The sequence below is a fragment of the Acomys minous genome, assembly GCF_964271855.1.
Source record: "Acomys minous genome assembly, chromosome: 2".
Lineage (NCBI taxonomy): Eukaryota > Metazoa > Chordata > Mammalia > Rodentia > Muridae > Acomys > Acomys minous.
Window position 1 is genome coordinate 3,940,001 of NC_140484.1, and position 23,722 is coordinate 3,963,722.

Here is a 23,722-nt window from a genome sequence, read left to right on the forward strand (position 1 = left end):
GACAAAGTCTGGGTTTCCGTGGAGCCAAGCTTCCGAGTCTCAGCCCATCGCAGTGTTGCACCGTGAGATGGCGTGGGCAGAGTTATTGATTAATTGCCAATGGATTTCGGATTTGGGGTTAAGACTTGCCGTCCACCTCCCGCCCGAGCTTCCATTCTCTTCCTCTATCTCCCAGTAATGAGTTCGCTATGAAGATTTGTCATGAAAGGGTCCTGGTACCGGGGCGGGGCAGTGTTGAGACAAGCCCAAGCCCAGCTAGTGTGGCTGAGAGTGGACCTTGGGTGTTGGGAAGCGCTCAGTGTCAGCTTTTATCGTTCCTCCCAACACCTCCGTAGAGGACTCCCTAGGCAGCAGTGAGACAGTGAGCTGAGGGTGGGCGTTGCCTGCACAGGTGTACATTGTTTACCTCGTAGGCGTGGCCCTGACGTGAAGACAGACCTTTCGACACTCAATTCTAACCTGTTTGGGAAATGTAAAAGAACACTTCAATTGCTTGCTTTTAGCCATTCCATTAATCTATGATACATGTAGTGTTTTTAAAAAACGGAATGTAACAGAAACACAGTGGGGGAAAGAGGGACCACTACTCTCTCAATCTCCATTTTCAGTGGCTGGCGTTTGTCTTCAGACCCTTCTGGAGTGACTTGGATTCTCAGGTTAGAAGGGAGCCTGTCAGAGCTGCCCAAGGACTGTCCAGGGAAGGACCACTTCATGTCTGCTCTCTGGCAAGCTTGTCATTTTCATGGCTTTTCCCATGGGACATTTTCTCCCCCACCAACATATGCATAGCTGCTTATCGGCCCTACCTTGAACTAACTCAATGACTTTTTTGTTTACTTTCTATTTATGAGATGAAGTCTGCTCTTGGGTTGTAGCTGGAATTTCAGCTAGGTTTTTTGTTTTGTTTTGTTTTGCTTTCTGTGCTGAGGGGTGGGTCGAGAAGCAGCAAGGAGCCTCCTCTGACGCTGTGGAGGCCGCAGCCCAGAACCAAAGGTCTGCTCTCTCCATCCACACCCCGGGGCCTTCGGTGCTCACCTGATTTCACTGATCTGTCAGTGAACAGACGGCAAGATGATTTCGTGTGAATAAGAATGGTTCTGGGGTGATTGCTCCCTTTATCTGGGGGACCTCTAGTGCAAAATCCAGGCACTGGCATTTGCTGGAAGCTGAGACGCCTGCCACCCAACCAGAATAACATGGCCTAGATCTGTGTTGCTAATGGGCTTGAGTTTGTGTCCCAGTGTGAGTAATTTATTTATGAGTGGTGGAGATTTCAAAAGGCACTGGTCCACTCTGTTCCTGTGGGGCTTGTGGCTGCCCCAGACCTCACAGATCAGGAGTGTTCAACAGCGTCGCTCCTAAGCCCCACTTAGATTACCTGCGTGCATGCTCGGGCACTCTCCAGTTGGAACACTCCGGGCAGGCTCCCAGCAGACTGCGTGCTAGTGTTATCTTAGCCCTCAGCCACTGATTAGAAGCTGTTATTTTTTATTTTGAGGTCTGTGTCAGTCCATGCTGCCTCTTCCCAGCTCTGACTACCCTGGCATCAGCCAACAGCAGAGAAAGGCAGAATTTCTCTGCATGGTTAAGCAAGAGCTTCCTGGGAAGAAGCAAAGGAGCATTGTTAGTTTGTGAAGTGAGCCGGGCACCAGGAGCACATGGTCCAGGCGCTCGTACTAGAGATTAGCAAGCTAGGGACCAGAAAGGGTAAGAAAGTGGCTCAAGGTCACACAGCTAATAGTCAGACCACATGACAGAGCTTAGGTAGAACGGCTGCTGTTCTCACAGTGCAGTGTGGACATCTGGGGCCTCTGCTACTGGGCACCAAGGGCCTCTCAGCAGCTCTACCGTCTCCACGTTTTATCCTTTTAGCATCTGGTTTAGCATCTGCCCAGTACATGCTGACAGAGGAAACGGCTTGGCATCATATCAGAGCTGCCAGGGGGCCTGTGCCTTTCGGCATCTGGAATGCTTCCAGTACCCCATTCTCCTTGCCTTGCCCCTTGAATCTCATGGAGATCCCCTAATAGGCTCAGATCGCTGTGGTGTCCACGCCAAGGAGAAAGGCAGGCCTCCAGCTCCCTGCCGTGCTCACTGCAGGGCACGTGTGTGTGTGTGTGTGTGTGTGTGTGTGTGTGTGTGTGTGCGCGCGCGCGCGCGCACGCGCGCATGGCTTTCTACCTCACTTCCTCTGACTCTGTGCTTGGAGTTGACATAGGCTACAGAGAAGGGCTGTCCCTAGTGCAGAGCATCGGCAGCTCCCATCCTCTTGCTTCCTTACCTTTGTTCCCCTGACCAGACAGACACCCATTCACTCGCACTTGCAGACTAATCGATCCTCAAATCTTGATGAGGTGGTTGCTTCCCCTGAGGTGTTCAAGGGCACCTTTATCCTCACTGTACCCTCTAACAAACAAGCACCCAAGGGTTTTGTGGGCTTATCAGTCAATATCTGTCTTCCTGAAGACAACACACACCCAACATCCTGCACCCCAGGGACCCAGGACTCACTTAAAAGCTGTAATTGGCTGATACGTGTTCTGTCGCAGTTTCTAAACTAAGCTGTTTCTTTTTTTGTTTGTGCATTTGCTTGAGGGGGAAAAAAACAATAACTAAATCCCAGAGATAGAGTTGTAAACTTATCTCATTTAAACGATAAAGAATGGTTATAGCTTGGAAACTATGTGATCATGTGAAACAATGAAAATGTAGCTGCAAAAGTGACATATTTGTAAATGGAGTTTTAGACTTGGGTTCCTATTTTCTTTTTTTTTTTCCGTTTTGTTTCCTGCAAGAACAGAGGTCTCGATATTCCTATCAGGAAGTAGGCACGTGGAGGAAGCGTCTAAACTGAAGTTTGACTTCAGAGTCTTCTAAGCAGCCATTTTGGAGCAGATGACTCTTAATCTGGGCCTTTCGGATATGTGGTAAATCACAGTGGAAATAAAATACTAGGTTTGCAAGAAGCACACATGTAAGAATGGGTGGACCCTGGCCGGGGATGCTGTGGGTACAGTGAGAGGGTAGGTAAGTCAGTCAGCCTTTCTAGGAGTGTGCAACAACGCCCTCTGTGGCTTCAACAACAGGAAGTGGTCGGCTCCGTCCTGGAAGACGCCAGTCCACAATCACGATTTCTGCAGAGCTGGTTCCTTCTGAGTGGGTCCCCAAGGAAGAGGCTGTGCAGCTACCTGGACTGATGGCCTCCTGCCAGCCTTCTTTGTCATTCCTCGGCTTGTAGAGTCATCATAGTGTCTCAAACCCGTGTCCTTCACACCGAGCACCTGTCTCCGTGTTTCCCACGTTCTGTCGGGGCACTGATGACTGATGAGGACCCAAAGTAGTGAGCCCCCCTCCTTTTAATTTGATTGCCTAAGGAAAGATCTTATCTCTAAACAAAGGCCATGAGTTTGCTGGGGCTGGAGGTAGGGCTCAGCCAGCCACACTTGGCAGCTCACCTGTGTTAGACCTGGCTAGGGCTCCGGAGGACTGGCGGGGAAGGAACAGGCTACGTGATAGGAGTGGGGTGGGGAAGAGAGGAGTGGAGATCATTTTAATAAGCCTTGAATCAGTATCTGGGATAAGGCACTGGGGCATGACTGGCAATGTCCAGCTGGTAGATGCTGAGATTTCGTGGTCAGCTTACAAATTCAAGTGTGCCCAATGACATTGTGACAGATACTGCATCTACAAAGTTCCCAATGGAGAATACCATAATTGTGTTTAAACAAACAAACAAACAAACAAACAAAAAGCAACCCTCCCGTGTTGAGTTCCTGCTTCTGTGTTGGGGTGCATTCATAGCTGTCATAGGGTGCTGTGCTCTTAAAGAAGATTTTAGAAGTGGGCCTTTTATTCCTTTGGAGGTGTCCATGAAAAGCTGCACCTTGCTGATCATAGCTGATCATAGCATCCTCTGGGACCCGATGAATCTACAAGCCATTCTTCTTTTACTCCTGGCAGCCTCCTGAGGTGTCCTGTGTCTTCAGTGTGACCTACGGACTGTCATCAGAATAGCTCTCTTAGTCACCCCACTCCCAGTAAATGACAAGGTGAAGTTCAAAGCTCCCTGCTGGTCCTTTAGCTTTCACCCCAAGTCCTTGAAGAGAGCATCCTCCCCAACCCTGTCTAAACCACTAGCCTTCCGAATCCACCACGTTTGGTTTCATTTGTAATGCCATCATCAAATCTGCAATTGAGTATGTGTAAACAGAAGCGTCTCATTCTGCCTTTAGCCTTTCGTGGTGTCCCCACTCAACAGTTGGGACATAGGAGGTCACGGGATTTGAAATGTGTGAGAGAGAACGCTTAGCCAGAAGGGAGAAGATCTGAGGCTTTCCCAGCTCTCTCCCCATCTGACTCCCATCCCTGTGCTCGATGCTCCCTTTTCTGTCTGTAGTCTTATGTGAGAGGCTGCCCCCTCCAGCCTTGGCCATGCTGCCCCAACCCCCCCACCACACCCCACACCCCCGAGAAGCGCAGGTGTCCTCTGTCTTATCAGAAGCTCAAGTTCTTCTTCCTGATAAGGCTTCTCAGAGGCCCATCCCTTCTGTGACTTCTTCCCAGGTGACTCTTCTCACCTACGTCAACAGCAGGGAATCTAGACATTTGTCACCTGCGCGGCCTGGGCACACGCCATGTTCTCCTCAAGCATGGGTTGACCTCACAGGTGAACTTGAGAGCTGGGAAGTGTTGCCGCCTGGTGTGGGAGCTGCTTTCCCATTTGATCCCATTCTTCTCACACACACAGGCAGACAACACCCACCTGGGGAAGACTGCCAGATGCCGCTCACACCCACTGTGCCACCTGAGAGGTCTCAGAACAGTGGCTCTTTCAGTGTGTGAAAGGGTTCCACATGTGCCTGATGATCACAGGGTCATCTGTTAAGAACCCTTCCTCTGCAGGGGTGAGCCAGCACTCAATGATTCCCGCACAGGAGACGATGCCCATGGCTCTACCCCTACCCCCAGCCTGACTTGGTCTTACTTTTTTCTTAACTTAAAAGGCTGAATGTTTTGCTGCTGTTGTTTTTGTGTCTTGGTTGGGTTTTAGCTTTGGCTTGACCAGGGTCTTGATAGGAAGCCCAGGCTAGCCTCAGACTCATAATTCTCCTGCCTCAGTCTCCAGCGTGCTAAGATTATGGGAGCATATTGTTGTTTCTCTTAACCCTAATGCTTTCAAGGGAACACCAAGGGCACGGGCTAAGTAAGGTCTAAAAGGAAATTACTGATTAAAAGGAACACCGCAGGCTACCGTGGTTTCACAATCAACGGTCTTGACTGATGACTTATTTACACAACTCAGTTGTGAGCTTTTCATCTTAGAAAAGCTCAGGTTCTTGACACAACATTCCACTCAAGACAGGGAAAAAATGCAAGTGTGGATTGCTGTGACTGTTTTATATATGAAGGTGCTGCTCTCACAGTGTGGGTCTGACAGCCCCGTCTTCACTCCAGAAGGGCTCTCTGCAAGATGTGGCTCCCAAGGCCAAGGGAAAGAAGGTCACATAAGAAAAACAAGTCATAACAAGCCTGCCCCATGCCACCAACTCATTGAAATATAAAAATAATGTAGAAAAGCAAATCTGCCACAGCCACGGGCACACTTCAGCCGCACAGGTGCGTCCACTTGAGAGAAGGGCCATGCTGACCAGAGTTTTCCCAAAGCTCCTGAAAGCAGTATTTGGTGAAGGCGAGACTCCTCAGAGAGTGGCCACCTGTGCTCAGAGTTGGCCTGCCCTACCTTTAGCTGCTCCCAAACTTTGGGAAGTGGCTCTCATCCTTTCTAATGCCTGGTCAAGTAACAAAGAAGGATGGCCAGACTATACTGTATTACCAAAATCCTCATTAAAGGCCAATATGCTAGGCTGGGGAGATGGCCAGGTAAGGACCTGAATTCAGTTCCAAGCATCCATGTAAGTCAAAGCCAGCCAGGGAGGTACTGTTAATGATTCCAGCACTGGTTGGGAAAAAACAGGTAGATAACTTTTCTTAAAACAAAGCAAAACAAAACAACACAAAATGTATGGTACCTGAGTGTGACCCAAGGCTATCTTCTGGCCTACACAAATGTACAATTATGAGCAAACACACATATGTGTGAGTACACATACACACACACACACACACACACACACACACACACACACACACAGAGAGACCAACAACAACAACAACAACAACAATAACAACAGCACAACAACAACATGGATTTTCTGATTCTTGCAGAAGGGACGTGCTCCAGGAAGCTTGCCCTACTGTGACACATGACTTGGCATGCACTTTGAGGAGGTGGCTTCTCTGTGCCACATTCACAGGTTAATGTCAGCTGAAAAGGAGGGAGAGTCCCTGACAGTGTCAAAGTCAAAATATTGAACATTTTCCAAGGCCAGCATTAAAGAGCCAGAGAATTTTCCAGAAGTTTCAGTGATCACAGTGGGAGGGGAGCTCTTCATTGTGGTTGGGCCTGCTCTGGGTGGATGGCAGCTGAAAACATCCCAGATTCCTATTTCATTGTGCGTTGAGCTGAGGTCAACACAGGCCCAGGGGACTGTTTATCCCACCCTGGCAGGAGCTGCAAATTCAAGGGCAAATCTTGTTAACAGTGGGGAGACTGACTGTTGTCCATGGCCTCTTTCCCCTGAAAATGCTTTTGCACAGAGTGACATGGCTCATGCTGCCGTGGTCCTGACATGGTCCACACTGTTATGGTGGAGTGTGCCAAAGAGCACCAGGAGTTAGTCTGGGTTCCACTGTAAACAAACAGGCTGACTTGTTTGAATAACTTGGGTTTATCAAGAAAGATACTAGCCAACGAACAGACAGGCAAACAAACAAACACAGAATCAACAACAACAACAAAAACTCCAGGGAAACTGTGGTCTAGGGCTAGGAGTTCTCAGATTTTAGCAAGCAGACTCTCCTGGAGCGGCTTTGTGAAATTCAGAGTTCTAGGCCCCTTAGCCCAGAGTTTCTGATCCCATAGATTTAAAAGAGAGAGCCTGACGCTGTTTAGGTAGTCATGATGGTCCTGGGACTGCACTTTGACCTTGTGTGGGTGGTCCATGGCTTCTGTGTGTCCAATAAAGGATCCTGCAGGTGGATCCCACTTTCATATCACTAACATCTCCATCCCCCTGCAAACCTCATCTTGCTTACAATGACCAGGTGACAAAGAAAAAGTAAAGAGAGGCAGGCAGATCACTGTGAGTTCGAGGCCAGCCTGGTCTACAAAGTGAGTCCAGGATGGCCAAGACTACACAGAGAAACCCTGTCTCGAAAAACCAAAAAAAAAAAAAAAAAGTAAACAGACATCTTTCTGCCTTGAGACCCTGCTGTGTAGGGTGAAGCCCAGTTACATGATAGAGCCAGCCTTCTGTGACATCTTTGCAGCCAAGAAACTGCTGTCCTTGCCTGATCCTGGGTGTGCACAGGGTCGGGGGAGGGGTGGGAATTACAGGTAGTTTTTGTGAGGTGGGTAGGAGCTTTGTGGCTGTGGGAAGGTGGCAGCGGCTTAAAGCCCTGACGCAGATGTGTACAGATAAGCACAGCACGGTGACCTGTTCCCTAGAAATCACTCAGTTTTCAAAGTTGGGGAGCATGCTTCCTGGGTTGATGCAGCTCTGTGGACTGTTGAGTACAAGATATTACATTCAGTGTTTGGCTCCCCAGGCTACAGCTCTCTCTTCAGTCTTTGGAGAGCTAAAAGACATTATTTGTAAAGTGTCGGGTGTTTCATTCACTGCCACTAAATCCTGCTATGCCCAGGGCATCTGTTTCCCCTCTTCCTTTCTTTCTGCTGCTCTGTATCTAACACATCATAAGAAGGAGCAGTGGATGGATATCAAAGATAGCAAGGCTGTTCCTCACTGGAATGCCTGATGGAAAGTGGGAAACAGGGGCACTGGGTCCCCAGGCCCCAGGAGGGGAGGGAGCCCCACAAATGGTGCATGTGTTGGATGGGTGTCTCCTACTCATAAGACTCTATCTCAGTAGCCAGTCAGGGGTCAAGAGAATTGGGGACTGATGGCAGAAGGCAGTCTGCTGGGCTGAGCACGCGCCCCTCTGCTCTTGTTCTTCTGGAGGACCCCAACTAGGCTTGGGAGTCAGCCAAAGCTGCAGGGTTCCAGCCTTGACTGAGTCAGTTTTATTGATGTCTGTTTTCTGTGATATAGTTTGTGATGAATCTGTTTGCATGCTGTTTGGCTTTGAAACAGGGTCTCATGTAGCCCAGGCTGGCCTCAGAATTGTAGAAGGATGGCCTTGAACTCTGACCCTTCTGCCTCAGGCTCCGAAGTGCTGGAATTACCTCTCTCTCCCTCCCTCCCTCCCTCTCTCTCTGTCTCTCTGTCTCTGTCTCTCTGTCTCGCTCTCTCTCACACACACATACACACATACACATGATTGTGGTTGCAGGAACACTGAGAATCTCCTACCATCCGTAGGTTAATGTCAGTGTTGGGAGGGGTGCTGGTAAGAATGCAATTCTGGAGGACAGAAGGTGACAAAAGGAGAGTGGAGACAGTGTCCTGTGGGGACCAGAAGAGTTGCTGTCTTGAAGGACAAGGAAAAGGCTTTATGGGACAGGGAGCGTGGGAGATGAGCCTTCAGAACTGAATAAACATCTTGAGGACAGGAATGGCTTGGTGGTTGGTTCAGTTTGCATCTGCAACACCGTGTCTGCTCACAGCAACCACCCATGGAACACTGAAATCCTCAACACCGTGTCTGCTCACAGTAACCACCCATGGAACACTGAAATCCTCAACACCATGTCTGCTCACAGCAACCACCCATGGAACACTGAAATCCTCAACACCGTGTCTGCTCACAGTAACCACCCATGGAACACTGAAATCCTCAACACCATGTCTGCTCACAGCAACCACCCATGGAACACTGAAATCCTCAACACCATGTCTGCTCACAGCAACCACCCATGGAACACTGAAATCCTCAACACCATGTCTGCTCACAGCAACCACCCATGGAACACTGAAATCCTCAACACCGTGTCTGCTCACAGCAACCACCCATGGAACACTGAAATCCTCAACACCATGTCTGCTCACAGCAACCACCCATGGAACACTGAATAAACCAGAAAGAATGTTTGTATGGGTCGGGGAGGAGTGGTTAGACTTGTTTGGAAAATTATTTTCCAAACCTTATGTGATAAAAGTGATCTAGATATGGAAGGAAATAGTATATAGACTTGAGAAGGAAGCACTCACGTTCTGTTAGTGACCTCACATCTAAGTAGCTGTGACACAGTGAACTGTGTTCATCTGAGAACTGTTGGCTCTGTCATGTGGTTGTGTCTGACCGGGCCTTGAAGGCTGGAGAGGAGGGCAGCCTTGGATGAAGGATTATTGAAGGACTCTGTCGAGTTGACAAGACAGATCCATGAAATGTGATAAGATGTACTGTTGCCAACAATTACAGCAGTGGGCACAAGGAAGGCTTCGTGGGTCATGTTAGATCCAAGAAGGGCAAGAAAGGGTCATGTGTATATACAGAGCCTCCAAGACCCAGACAGGTGACTTGACAGAGTAGAGACAGGGTACATCGGAGAGTGTAACTCCCACCGAAGAAGATAGACTACCACTCCCATAGGGAGCCATAGTTTGATCTTGAATTTTCAAAAGCACCTAAAAAATGGAGCCGTGTAGGCGCTCCATATGTTTAGATGCTAGCTAACAATTTGACTTTTTCTACAAATTAATTGCGTGGCCCAAGCAGAAGGAGCCTGGGCCAGAGTGATGGGAAAGACCTGAGGGTTAAGCTCTGGGTCTTGCCAGTGTACACAGGAGGAGTCCACCCCTCCCTCGCAAGACACTGGGCTGGGCACGGATGCCCGCCAGCATCTAGGACAAAGGTCACGGGAGACTTCTGGGTAGGCCCTGTCCTGGAGAAGTTGGTTAACACAGGTGAGCTCAATGGTTTTGTGTATGTGTGTGTGTGTGTGTGTGTGTGTGTGTGTGTGTGTATGCGTGTGTGCATGTGTGTGGTGTGTGTGTGTGTCTGTGTATGTGTGTGCATGTGTGTGTGTTCGTGTGCACACTGTGTGTGTGTCTGTGCATGTCCGTGTGTGTGTATATGTGTACATGTGTGTGCATGTATGTGTGTGTGTCTGGGTCTGTGTTTGCGTGCGCGCGTGCATGCGTGTGTGTGTGTGTGTGTGTGTGTGTGTGTGTGTGTGTGTGTGTAGGTTTTTGCTTGTTTGTTTGAGACAGGGTTTCTCTGCAAAGCCTTAGCTGTCCAAGACTCACTTTGTAGACCAGGCTGGCCTCAAACTCCTCACAGAGACCTGCCTCCCAAGTGCTGGGATTTGTGTGTGTGTGTGTGTGTGTGTGTGTGTGTGTGTTTTGGTTTTTTTTATCATTGTTGTTTGCCTTTTAAAGAGAGAGAAAGGAAGGACATAGAGTTGGATAGATGGGGAGGATCTGGAGGAGTTGTGGGAAGCAAGAGCAGAATATATTTTATGAAAAAATAACTAAAAATGAACAAAATAATAAGTTATTGGTGATTTTAAAAGGCATCCAAGTTCTCATTCTCCGTTCTGTTTTAAACACACTGATCATGACCCATACAACGGACTTTGTGTCCCACAGGACCAAGCCCAGAAGTTTGAAGTCCTCCTGACCAGGACACATACACACTATGACATTTTTTTCCCTATTTTTTTATTGTGATTGTTGTTGTTGTTGTTCTTAAGCTGGCCTCTAGCCTCATTATGAGCTGAGGATGCTTCTGAACTTCTGACTTTGCTGCCTCCACCTTCTGACTGCTAGGATGCAGGTGTGCACTGCCACACCAGGTTTATGTTGCAACGGGGATTGAGCCCAGGGTGCTGTGCATGCTGGGTAAGCATTTCTCAGCCTGAAAAATGAGCCCACCATGTACGTTTTATTGAATGAAAGCAGAACAAAGCTTTTCTGTGGACAAGCATGTCTCTACCATGGGTGGCCCTGTTTTAGAGGGACTGGGCACATTTCTATTAAATATGCTTTTCACGTGGCACTGTTAAAGTTTCCACAAGCTCTCTGCATCTCTGATGTATCACTCTTCTAAGCAGGGATCTGCTACCCAGCCATGCACGGTGCCACCCAACCACGGTGACGCTCTTCACTTCCATTCTTGGGCACAAAATCCTGTCTGTTATTCATTTTTTGACTTATCAGGGCCTTTCCAGAAAAATTAAAACTTTGAAGCTTTGGACGGAGTGGCCCCTCCCCCTGCCGGTTCAGGAATGTCTGAGAGGGGGAGAGGTTGTGTGTAGCAGGACCTCCCCCTGCACTAGGAAAGGCTTGGCCATTCCTTGGGGTCAGGCCATGTCTGTCATCACTCCTGTCTTAAGTCTGGAAGTTCTCCTGTGACACACAACAGGATTCAAAAGAAACTGGGACTTTTGCAGCCTGAGCCCAAGAGTGGCTTCCCATGATTGAAAAGACCCTCTGAGGTCCACCCGTTTCCTCATTGGCTGTACTTTGTCTGGAGCAAAGGAACGCTTGCAATCCTGTACGGTCATGATTCCACAGGCCCACAGGCAGTGGCTTCCTATGGCTAACATGTCCTACGGTCCAGTGATCAATCTTCCATGATGACTTTTACCTGTTGGGCTCCTGACGCTTGCATCCCCCGAGTAGCTCTAGTTCATCACTATATGGTCCAGTGAAATGTTGACGTCACAGGAATGGTGGCTCTAAAGTGGGGCTGACAGCTGGTGGCTCAAGAGTCTTTTTGCAGGAAGCGTCTGCCTATTCAGCCATTGGCGCTGGCTGCTCCATTATCATCTGACCTGTTCACATGTTTAGCTTTTCCAAGGCTCTGGCGACCCTCCAGCTCCTCCCCATGTGTCGGCAGCTCAGTTAAAAGTTCTGTTTTATGAGCCTCTGGCCAGAGGGCTGAGCCAGAGCTGAGGTGAGACTCGGTCCACCCACCCACCATTTCATCTTCTCTGAGCCAGAGACCTAACCTGCCTTCCAAGTTGCAGAAATACCGCACCCAACCATACAGTGAGGCCTTGATTCCAGTGAGAGAGTGCATCCCAAAATCAGGTAAGCCACTCCTGAGTAAGGGTGCCTGAAGTGGACAGATCTCCATATACCACACACCCACAAATGCTCATATACATTTCACATGCCCCTGCACACATATGCACACATGCACACCAGCATCTTTCAGGATAAAACTTCCTTGAATTTTCAAAAACATGTCCTAAAACCCTCGTAGCATGTGAGTTTTGTAAGCAATCAACCACCTAGCGACACATCCCATCGTTTTACCTGTGGCCAACCTTTGGTGGCTGACGCCAGTGTTGACAGTCTTCCAGGAAAGTGTGTGTATGTGAAAACTCCCACATGAGGCATAGACTGGGTCTGATAGCTCTTATTCAAATGTCTTATGTCTGGCTTTTCTTTTGTGGGCTCCTTTCTAAGAGGCAGTGGTGACTATGACATGGGAAGGGCATTTGTCAGGTGGGATTGTGTTGATGGGGTATTGAGTGATTCCTGTCTCTGTGTGTACATTACCATGCAAATATGGAGGAGCACTAACCTAACCTGCTGCTTTGTTTGAAATCTATAGAGACAATGAAAAGTTGCTGCCTGGGGCTGAGCAGAGGGAGGCACAGCAGCCTATGGGCACAGGGTTTCTGTCTGGGGTAATGAAATGCTTCAAAATCAGATTGTGACAGAGGCTGGCAGCTACTCAGCAGGTAAAGTGCTCGCCTTGCAAATACAATGATTCAGTTCCATCCCAGACCCCCCCTAAAGTAAAGCTGGGTCTGATGGGGCATGCTTATAAGGCCAGTACCAGGGAGACAGGGACAGGAGGCTATCTGGGAGCTCCCTGGCAAGCCAGCCTAGCCTACATGGCACAGTCCGCACCCGTGAGACACCCTGATTCTCAAGAATTGTGAATGACGCCTGGGGAATGACAGCAAAGGCTATCCTTTGGCTTCTACACACATGTGCACTTAAGAATGTGCACCTGTAGGTATACACACACACACATACCCACACACGTACGCACACACACAAATTAGGTAGTAGTAATCACTGCAGTACTCAGCAAATATACCAAAGACTATCAGATCGCACACTGAGTTAATGGATGTATTGTACAATGGCCAAGTTTGTCTCACTGAAAGGACTAAAACCAGAACTGCTGCCTCAGTGCTATGGTAGGCTGACAGGGTGACTCAGAGCTGGGAGAATTCTTGGGTGACATTGGACAATCCAGAGAAGAGCAGGTGCCCATCCCTGAAAGTCAGAAGACCAGAGACCCTGACATTCAACACAAGTGACTTGAGGTGGTAAGTGTGGACATTCTGTGACCAAGGGCCTTAAACTGTGACCCAAGATTTGCCCACACTGAAACACCCAGAGACAGCCATGGCTTCTGCTTGTTTCATGAACATTCTTCTGTCGGGAAGGGCCCCGAACGCTGGCATTTGTTTCATTCACAGGCTCTTCTGGGTGACATGGTAAGATTGGGCTTCCTTGTACAGAAGGGGAAACTGAGGCTCAGAGACAAAAAGCAGGTGTCACAGCCTTAGGAGGAACAGAGCTAGAGATGGTACTGACCCATCTAACCAGCACTCCTGGGCGACCACCTCCGGCTTTCACCACATTCCTCTATTGTAGCCCAGGTGTTCCCACTTCATTTGTGGTGTGAACTGAAGCTCCATAGAGGGGACCAGACTGTTCACTCATTGCCGCTCTCATCTCAAGAAGCAAATGGGACCTCAACTCCTGGGCTCCTTAGTTTTTCCTTCAGGACACAGGGGGCCACTTCACTCCCCACCTTTGTTGGCCTCACTGTCCTCTAGCCAAATCCAATTTCCTAATGTGCCAGACATGTTTATCCCACAACCAGAGATTGCTTCTTTTCTTCCCGTAAGTACTGCCTGTCTCGGAGGCCCAGCTGGAGCTGTCTGTAAACCAGTTTCTGCTCCTCTTCTTACTAAAACAGCCCAGAGCCCAGCAGGCAACCTGAGTCAGAATGTGTTCACAGTGGGCTGAGTCAGGATGTGTTCACACTGCTTCAGCAGGCACACTGAGTCAGGATGTGTTCACACTGCTTCAGCAGGCACACTGAGTCAGGATGTGTTCACACTGCTTCAGCAGGCACACTGAGTCAGGATGTGTTCACACTGCTTCAGCAGGCACACTGAGTTAAGATGTGTTCACACTGCTTCAGCAGGCACACTGAGTCAGGATGTGTTCACACTGCTTCAGCAGGCACACTGAGTCAGGATGTGTTCACACTGCTTCAGCAGGCACACTGAGTCAGGATGTGTTCACACTGCTTCAGCAGGCACACTGAGTCAGGATGTGGTATTCACACTGCTTCAGCAGGCACACTGAGTCAGGATGTGTTTACACTGCTTGTAGGAAGTTAAAATTTGTCTGAGAAGCAGGCTCTGCTGAAGCCTTTATTTACTATTTCCACCTCTGACTCCACTGATGCTTTCCTTTCTGCTGAAAATAATTGAATGAAGAAGTCACAGAGTTAATGCTGTCTGTCACCTTCAAGGTGACAGATACAGATTATAGGTGGTTTGCTTTGCTTGCAAAGGCCCTGCAAAATTCCATCATGCCAAAAGCTTGGATAGGCTGAAGTTCAGGTCTGGGAGGAGCCAGGAGAGAGCAGTTTTAGAATCTGTAGCTTGCCTGACCCTAGAGTTGGCACCTGTGAACCCAGGCCTGTGCTTTCATCTCTCAGTGCGGATGCAGATGCGGGAGGCCCCCAGGGGAGGTGAGTGTGAGTGTCTGTTCCCAGGAGGGAGAAAGCCTTTTTGAGGAAGGGTTCATATGCCTGTACTACAACTTACATACACCCAAAAGGCTAAGAGCCTCACTCTGCTGGCAGTGTGACCTTGGGACAGTGGTGCACAGGTGAATGTTTAACAGCCATCTTTCCAGCAGACACAGAGGAAGATGATGATTTGTAAAATGTGCCCATTTCCAAGGTGTAAATATCTCCACCTGAGCAACCTTTAAGCTACCAGGTAAAGCCATCAGCTGCATAGCTGTCTGAGCGTCCCCACTGCTGAAGCAAACTGTAACCTCTGAAAACTCAGTGTTCCTCTCTGTAGGATGGGTGCTGTTGTAATTTTTGGCCACTTCTTACATAGCACTCCATGCTATATAGACATGGGCCACCCCATAAGCTTGTCTGGGATGCCGTAGTTGGCTGGTAAATGACTCCACGTGTGCCCTGGGACATATGAGGAAGCAGAACAGCAAGACAGAGACAGCTGGGAGGCTTGCTGTAATTTTGACAGGTGGGTTTGTTCTGCGCAGGGACTGTCCCGCCAACACTTTAGACCCTTCAAACTTCCTTGTTTATTTCCTCTAAGGGGTCTGGGTTCTGAACGAAAGGGTGGGGGTGGTGGTGGAGTCTGCTCAACTCTGACCCCCCCTCTCTGGACTCACATTCCCACAGACGGCTCAAGTGACACCACAGTCCCTTCTCATCTCACAGTCAGGAGGCCCTGGCTCCCTCTCAGCCCATTAGCGTGTGCTGATCTGCCTGGAGGGTTTGACTTGGTCCAGCTCGAACAGGGATTTCTGCGGCAGGGATGGTTTGAGGTCTCCAGGTAGTTTTTAAAATTCTATAATATTGCAGAAGGGGGGGTGTCTGTCATATTTCAGACCTTCTTACCTCTCTAGGTCCCTCACTGTCCTCTGTGACATTCAGCTGACACAGGCTTTGGAGCCCAGGCTGCTGCCCCCAGGGGGGAATGGGCTTTGCAGAGTCTCTCCCGCCCCTTGGGAGGGGCTGGGACAGATCCCTCAATTTCCAGAGCAGAGTCTAGTCTGATTGTGGCCAGAGAGCCTTGGGACTTGTCCATTACAACTGACTGTACCGTAAGGCAAGATTCCAGCTGGAGGGCCCCAGAGCGTTGGCCTGGTGAGTCACGACAGTCACAGGTGTGTCCGGGAAGTCACCCTTTGAAGGGAGGAAGATATGGCAGTGCTGATGTCAGAGTCTTTCTCAGCCCCACCTTTTGTGCAGCGGGCAAGTGGAGCGCAGAGAACAGGCATGATGAGGCATGAGTCACTTGAGGCAGCTGCCCAGCCATAAGATGCTTAGTGCGGTCCCTCCTCACCTCGAGGGGAATCAGATTAATTGGACTTGAGCCTGGGCTGTTTCTTTCCTCAGGAGCCCAGCAGAGGGGTGAGCAGGTGGCCATGGAAAAGGCAAGTGCAGGAAGGGGACGCCACCTGTGGAACAGGCAGATGAGAGTAGAGTAGAGCCCATCTGTGGGACTGTTTATGCCAAGTAATAACCCTGATTACCAAACTCACGGGAATCCGAAAATGAGGTGGCGGAGGCCAATTCAGGAGAAGGCTCCTTTGGACCACTAATGACAGGGCGACCTGTACGTAGCTCACAGTAACTACCACTTGCCACAGCAGGGAATGAGCTGCTGAGTAAACTGCAAATTAAGCACCCTGTGCATTTATTTAAACGAGTGCGTTTCTCATTTCCTGTACCATTCTCGCTCAAGGAGCAGGAGTGGGAGGTGGGAGAGAGCACAAACTCTAGGGTGTGTGCTTAGAAGGTGGCAGAGCTGGGAATGTCACCTAGGTAAGGAAGCAGTGACTGTAACACAGACTGTCTTTATGCAGAATCTGCGTGGTGTGTGTGTGTGTGTGTGTGTGTGTGTGTGTGTGTGTGTTCCAGTGGGGCAGAAGCCAGAGGATGATGTCAGTTGTCCTGTGCTCTCTTGGTCCCTTGGGTCTCTCAAGGAGTCACTGCTTTTGCTAGACTGGCTGGCTAGAGAGTTCTGGTGACCTGTGCCCCCAACACGTGGACCACGGGTGCATGTGTGCCGTGCCAGGCTCTCAGTGTGGGAGCTAGAGGTCCTTGTCCTTGTACAGCTAAGATTCTTACCCACTGAGCCATGGGTCGTACCCCCCCATTCCCCCCCCCATCCTTAGAGTCAGCCTCGCTGTGTGAAGTCCCCTCTATTATTTGTTTATTTACTAGCAGGCATGCCTTTCCAGTGGCTGCAGCTGGGTGTTCGCCTCTTCTGAGCTGGCAAATCAGAACCCCAGCGCCTGCCGCAGCAGCTTGGCTTCCTCTTGTGCTGCTAAGACTTTGCTGTGGAAATCCCAGCCTCAAGTGGTTTCCAAGCACGAGCCTTGGAGCAGACTGTTTCAGACGTGGGGTCTTGGGCAAGGTGATTACCCTTCTGGTCTGGCTTTCCTTCTCTGCAAAACAGGAGTGGGGAGCAGTATCCCAGATGGCATGTCTTGGAAGGTCTCTGTGATCGGCACGCTGGGACAGTACAGCGCCTGGAACACAGCAGGGCGCAGTAAACGTCACCTGGAAGAGTGATTTACTAGTGTTCCCGTGTCTGTGCTCCTGTGGGTTGGGGGTGAGATTATATGTCTGTACAAATGTGTGGAAGTCAAAGTGCAACCTCGGTCATCATCTATTCCTCAGAAACTGTCCCACCCCCGCATCCCACCCCACCGTCAGCATCCTTTCGATACCTGTAGTTCTTAGTCTAAGGTGGGGCACCACGTGAGTTCCCCGTTCCCTGTCAGGATGTCTGGTGGTGTTCTTCTTTGGGTAGCCATGTTGTTGTGAAATCACAGGAGGCTCTTCCCTGCCATTTTAGTAGACACAATCTCTCAGTTTCTGGTCCTCTCCCTCTTACATGACGCTCCCTGAGGTGTAGGTTCAGAAAGTCTGCTCTGTGTGTGTCAGCTGGCGCTGGGCTCCCCACAATCACTGCTTTCTGTGTTTTTTTTTCTGTAATGCTCTTCATCTGTGACAAAGAGGAGTCTGATGACGGATGAGAGTTACACTTACCGATATTAAGAGCCCATCAGAGCGCTGCACTCTGTCTACCCGCCATGTCTGTCTCCTTGGGTGACTCTTGGCTATGGAAATTTCAAAGGTTTTTTTAAACCTTTATTGTTATAATGTATACAGAGCGCTGCCTGCATGTACATCTGCAGGCCAGAAGAGGGCATCAGATCACATTACAGATGGTTGTGCGCCGCCATGTGGTTGCTGCCCATTGAACTCAGGACCTCTGGAGGAGCAGTCAGCGTTCTTAGCCTCTGAGCCATCTCTCCAGCCCCCAAAGGTTTTATTTTTAATGAAGTTGATCCAGATAATACTCTCTCTCACACTCACTCCCCCCCTCTGTCTCTCTCATATATATATATTTGTTTGTTTTGAAAAGAACACAGTGAAAGTGAGTTTCCATCCCATGATATCAAAGGGCCATTCGGTCACCACAGCCTGCCACTGGGTGCCCGAGCTCGGCCACCGGTCTGAAGTGGCGACTGTTCGATCTCTCCATTGCAGCCGCTCCTTTCCTCTCCCGTCCCACACTGTTCCCACCCTCAGCACGGCCAAGGAGTGTGGCTGCTCTTTGAGCACATAGCTCTTGGGAGTCGCCTTGGGGATGAGGAAGGAGCCCCATGAGCAGGAAGCTTCCAGCAACCTGAGAAAGGGTGGAGGGCCACGGGGGTGCACAGAAGTTGGTGGGAGTTAGGGAAAGTGGCACCAACGTTTGTGCCTTGATTTCCTGCCAACTGTATTTCTTGTCTATGTCACCTTGAACGAGTCATCTTGTCCTGAGCCTTCCTTTGTCTCTTGGTAAAAGTAGGTTGTTGAATCCTTTTTTTCTTCCCATAGAGAGCTCTGAGAATAAAATGAGATCAAACAGTATGAAGGGGTTAAAGCTATTAAGCTCTGTGTCGTGTCCGAGGCGGAGGAGGACATGGGTGATTCTGAGTATCTCAGATGGCCCAGAACGTATGCAGCACACGGAGCACTGCCCGGCTCCAGGATCTGTCCGTCATCCCACCTGAACCTCCTCGCTTGTCATCTCAGTCTCCAAGATGGATGTGGCGTGATTGAAGGGGTGCAGAATAGGCCTTGTGATGGCCTCTGCCTAAGGACACCACAGGCTGCTGGCATTTCCTCAGTGTCATGCACCCTGCTCTCATGCTCCCATGGAATGTCAGAGCTGTAGCTGGGCCACTTTGTTTGACTGTGAAGGCAAACATACATCTCCTCAGGCACAGCTTGCTGTAGGCAGTGTTGTCAGAGGGGCCAGCGCCTCTCCAAACTTGTTACTATGCCCTGGAGAAATGCACATCTCAGGAACAGGTTCTTTTGTTCAGAAAGCACACGACTATGTTTTGGGGGCTCCCTGCACTTCTCCTAGTTGCCAGTAAGATGAGCAAACAGGTCGTGGAAGATGTTCATGGTACCCTCCACCTTCCAGGGTAAATCACTGGCAACTAGAAACAGTGGGAAGACTTGGGAAGCCCTGGTAAAGGGAACATCAGCCAGTTACAGGAACATGCCCTCTTTATTCCTCAGTGTAGAGAAGCAGGGCCCGCCCAGGCTCTGATGAGGGCATCAGAGTGGAACTTAGCAAAAGAGCCAGTCAGCAGACTCAGCGAGGGCAGCCCTGGCATGAGCGAGCTTCGGGCAGCTCAGCACATTTCAGTATACACTGGCTCAGACACTGCATTTACTTGGTAGCAGCTAAACCTTAAAGACATGCCAGAAAAGGGACCCCTTTGTTCACCTTGTGAAAGGAAGGGGGTTCTTTTGTCTCCATTTATTAGTTAGGATAAACACACACACACACACACACACACACACACACACACACACACACACACACACACACACACACACACACACACACACGCTTCCAGATGAAGGAAAGGCAGGTAAACAGTCTCTGCCTATCTCTGGTTAAAGGTGGAAGTCCTCTCCAGGCATTGAAGTCTTTAGATGTGACAACATCTTTCTAAAAGGAAATGTTTACAGACCGCAGACGTTGGTCTTCACTCTGACCTGGGGGCAGTTGCCAGCAATAGAGCTGTCCCTTTTAGTCACAGAAAACCTGGCAGCGGCAGACATCTTCCCTCTCTCATGGTGACTCAGCCTGGCTGGCTTTGCAATATGAAACTGAAAGTCAGAAGAAGTCTCGGGGTTACTTAGGCAGAAAACCTCATCCCTGTTTAAGAGACGGATGCCTTGTCGTCTCATGCAGTTCCTGGGAGGATGGGTCACACTCTGTTTAAGGGATGGATGCCCCGTGGTCTCACGTGGTTCCTGGGGAGGATGGGTCCTGCTGGCTGTGGTGACACACACCTGTAGGATACGCTAAAGAGGGTGGTCTTGTGCTGTAAATCCAGGCTCTCTTTTTAGCTGAGAAGGCTAACATCGAGGGCACGATGGCTCAGTGGTTAAGACCCCTGTGGGTTCCCCACCTGTAATGCTCTAGGGACCTGCTGTTCTCTTTTGTCCTCCACGGACACTGCACTCACATACTCAAATCCACACACATACATATATAATTAAAAATAAAAGTAAAATCACTCTTTAGTAAAAAAATGCCCAAGTGCTTCACCTGGAGTGTGTGTAAGAGTTGCTTGAGGAATTTTCTAGAAGTAGGTTCCTGACCCCTACACTTGGGAAAATATTGGGGATTTGTTTGTTTCTTTGTTTATGGTTTTTCAAGACACGGTTTCTCTGTCTTGGATGTCTTAGACTGGCTTTGTAGACCAGGCTGGCCTTGAACTCACAGAGAACCACCTGCCTCTGCCTCCCTGAGTGCTGGGATTAAAGGTGTGCACCACCACACCCACCTAAATTATTTATTTTTGTTTACTGTTTGCCTTAGTTTTTTGAAACAAGGACTCAACATGTTGTTCAGGCTAGCCTGTAATTTCTGATCCCCCTGCCTCAGCCTCTCTAGGACTGGGTTCAAGGCATATAACATGTGCCTGGGTTTTATTATTTTTAATCAACATACAGTGACTATATATACTTATGGAGTACAGTGTGACATTTTAAAACTATTGTGTATATGTTGTATGATCAGATTATGGGATTTGGCATATCTGTCACTTACTATTCCTTTGCACTGGGGACTTGTCACATCCTGCCTTCCCATTGTCCTGAAATACTCAGTTGTCAACCATAGTTACCCTGATAACTACCATAACACACTGGAAGCCATTTCTCGTGCCTGGCAACACTCCTGAGAGTGTTAACCATGCCCTCTGTGCCCCCCACATCATCCTCAGGCTTTAGTAGCTAAGACTCCATGTCCACCTTCATGAGGCCAACGTACATATTTGAGAACACGTGGCATACGTCTTTCTGAGCCTGAGTTTGCTTCCTTACTGTAATGTCCTCCTGTAGTGTTCATGTTGCTGTAAGAGACCAAATCTTATTCTTTTTCTGGCTAAATACTATTCCACTGTATAGAAAGACATGCCATGTTTTCTTCATCTGTTTCTTGGCCATTGGCAGATTGTCTGTCAACATGGCTTTACCTCCCCTGGGTGTCCGTCTGTATTTGGATTGCTGGTTGGAACCGCCATAGTGTGTTCCATACTATACTAATTTGCATTCTGACCAACTGTGTCTGCGAGTTCCACTTTCCCCAGGATACCCCGCCACCACCGCCACCACCGCCACCACCACCAGAAATTGTTCTTTTTTTATCTTTTACATGATAGCCTTTGTGGATAAGGTAACATTTTCCTTTCTAAAGAAAGGCACAAGGATTTATAATTGTATGGTTGGCACATTTATCATGGTGATAGCAGGGATCTCAGGCCCACCTAGAGACATACATTGCCAAACATATACAGTGCATGTCATACACTGGCATACACATACACTGTCTGTGCTCTTCCTTCTGGAAGCCAATCCTAACTAAATATCCTACTTAGAACAGTTTCCTGCCTTGTCCAACAGTCTGGGAGGAGCATAGTAGGAGCAGAAGGGCCTAGCTGTGCATCTCTGTGTTCACACTAGCTGCTACTCTGCCCAGCACCTCTGAAGCCCAATTTCCTCATCCACCAACTGGGAGCCCATTGCTCATCCCCTGCCAGGCAAGGTCGGTGCAACAGGCGTGAAATGACTTTACGTGTAAGCGCCGTGCCCAGTATTGGTAAGATACCCAGTGAGGGTAAGTTTACCCGGTAACAGGAGGACGAAAGTGAAAACCTTGCCTGCCCCCCTTCCCCTGCCCCCTCCCCTGCCCCCCTCCCCTCACCATCAGCATCGGGAGCTGGTGCCCGTTGAGAGAACCTTTCACTTAACGCCCAGGTGAATACACTTTTGGCCTTGTCACACATTGCTCTTGGAGATCTTGATAGCACACGTGCCCCTCCTTCATTCCTTCAGAGAAATATTAATTTGAAGGTAAACACAGGGTTTCAAGAGAGATCTTATCGGGTAGATAAAGGAATGCAGGTGGCCTGTGATCCTGGCTTCCTTGCCTCCAAGCATTCTTGGGATCCAGCCTGAGGCTGAGAGACCGGGGGTCACATGATTAGTTTGAAACCACAGCTGCTCCCTACCAATGCCTCACAAGAAGAACCGTGTTCTTCAGAAGCGGGGTCAGGGGCTGGTGTTTGCACCATGTTGCCCAAAGCCTTTTCAACAAAATGAGATTGGCGGGGCGCTCTGTGTAGAACAGCACACTATAACACATACCGCAGCGCACGGCCAGCTTCCTGAGCTAACATTTTTCCTGCATTGGGCCTTAGCAGGCTCACCGGAGCTGCCCAGTGCAGTTTTCCTACTTAACAAACTTTGAAACTGCCATTGCTCTTTGTGTTGGTTGATCAACTGTCACATGGTATTCTAAGGCTCTTTGTCAGAAAAGGAAGTTGCTAGCAGCGAGGGCCGGTTGGCATTCTCTGGCCAAGGAAACGTGCAAGGGACTCGAGCCCTTGTGGTTGGCAGGAACCTCTCTGCCTCCCACTTGCCACTGCAGTTCAGACTGCGCACCCTACTCTGATGTCAGGACAGCCAAATTAACCTTCGTTTTCTGAAAGCTGTGCCCAGGCTCTGGGGGGACCATCTCTACCGTCTCCCCATACACTCTGACCTGGTCCAGTTCCTTCCCCTGACGGGCAAGGAAGCGGGCCACAATGCTATTGTTTTAAACTTTTTTGCTCACAATATGTGTGAAGAAGTGTTTTCACTGTGAAAGTCTCATGATGAGCCTCCAATAGATTAGATGAGTCCCCAAATTAAGTTCAAAAATATTCTCTGGTGACAGTGAGGGAAAAACTGTCCCACCATTTCATGAACATTTTGCTCTGACTGGGGATCTGGGCCATGAAACACAGTTTAGGGAGTAACCGAAACCACTAAGAAATGGTCCCCATCTCTAAGGAACCTTCTAGAATATGCTAAGTCAGTGAAAAGATGCCACAAACACTAATTGCAAACTACTAAGCGGAACAAGATTGTATTTGTAATGACCCAGTGTGTAGTCCTTGAGAAGCTGCGGCGGAAACAGCATTGTCCACAACCAACAAGCATGCGTGTCCCCAGCGGGCTGTTAGGCTGCCACTGACCCACACATCTGTGGATCCAACACCATGGGACGGGCTGTGTGTGTCCAGCTAATGCTCACTGAATGGCCGTGTGGCTGCTTTGCCACTGCATGCCGGGGATAGTCAAGCATCCTGGAAAGACAGTTGCCTAGGAACGCTTTTTTCTCAACCAGATCTTTTGCTGTTTCTTTCCAGTGGCGCATCCTCAGGACCCTCACCACGCATCAGAGAAGCCTGTCATTCACTGCCATAAATGCGGGGAGCCGTGCAAGGGCGAAGTGCTGCGAGTCCAGACCAAGCATTTCCACATAAAATGTTTCACCTGCAAAGGTACAGTGCCTCCAGCGTCCTGTTGAGTGGTG

At 49.3% G+C, this 23,722-nt stretch overlaps 1 protein-coding gene across 6 annotated transcripts in view; it reads left to right on the top strand.

Annotated features, from left to right (window-relative positions):
• The window catches only part of ABLIM1 (actin binding LIM protein 1), a 275,685-nt gene that overhangs the window by 113,037 nt on the left and 138,926 nt on the right, over nt 1-23,722 (top strand). For all 6 annotated transcript variants that reach the window (XM_084762924.1, XM_084762923.1, XM_084762926.1 and 3 more), the window contains exon 2: nt 23,556-23,690. In XM_084762924.1, the coding sequence (XP_084619050.1) occupies nt 23,556-23,690 (135 nt within the window). The remainder of the gene's footprint in view (nt 1-23,555; nt 23,691-23,722) is intronic.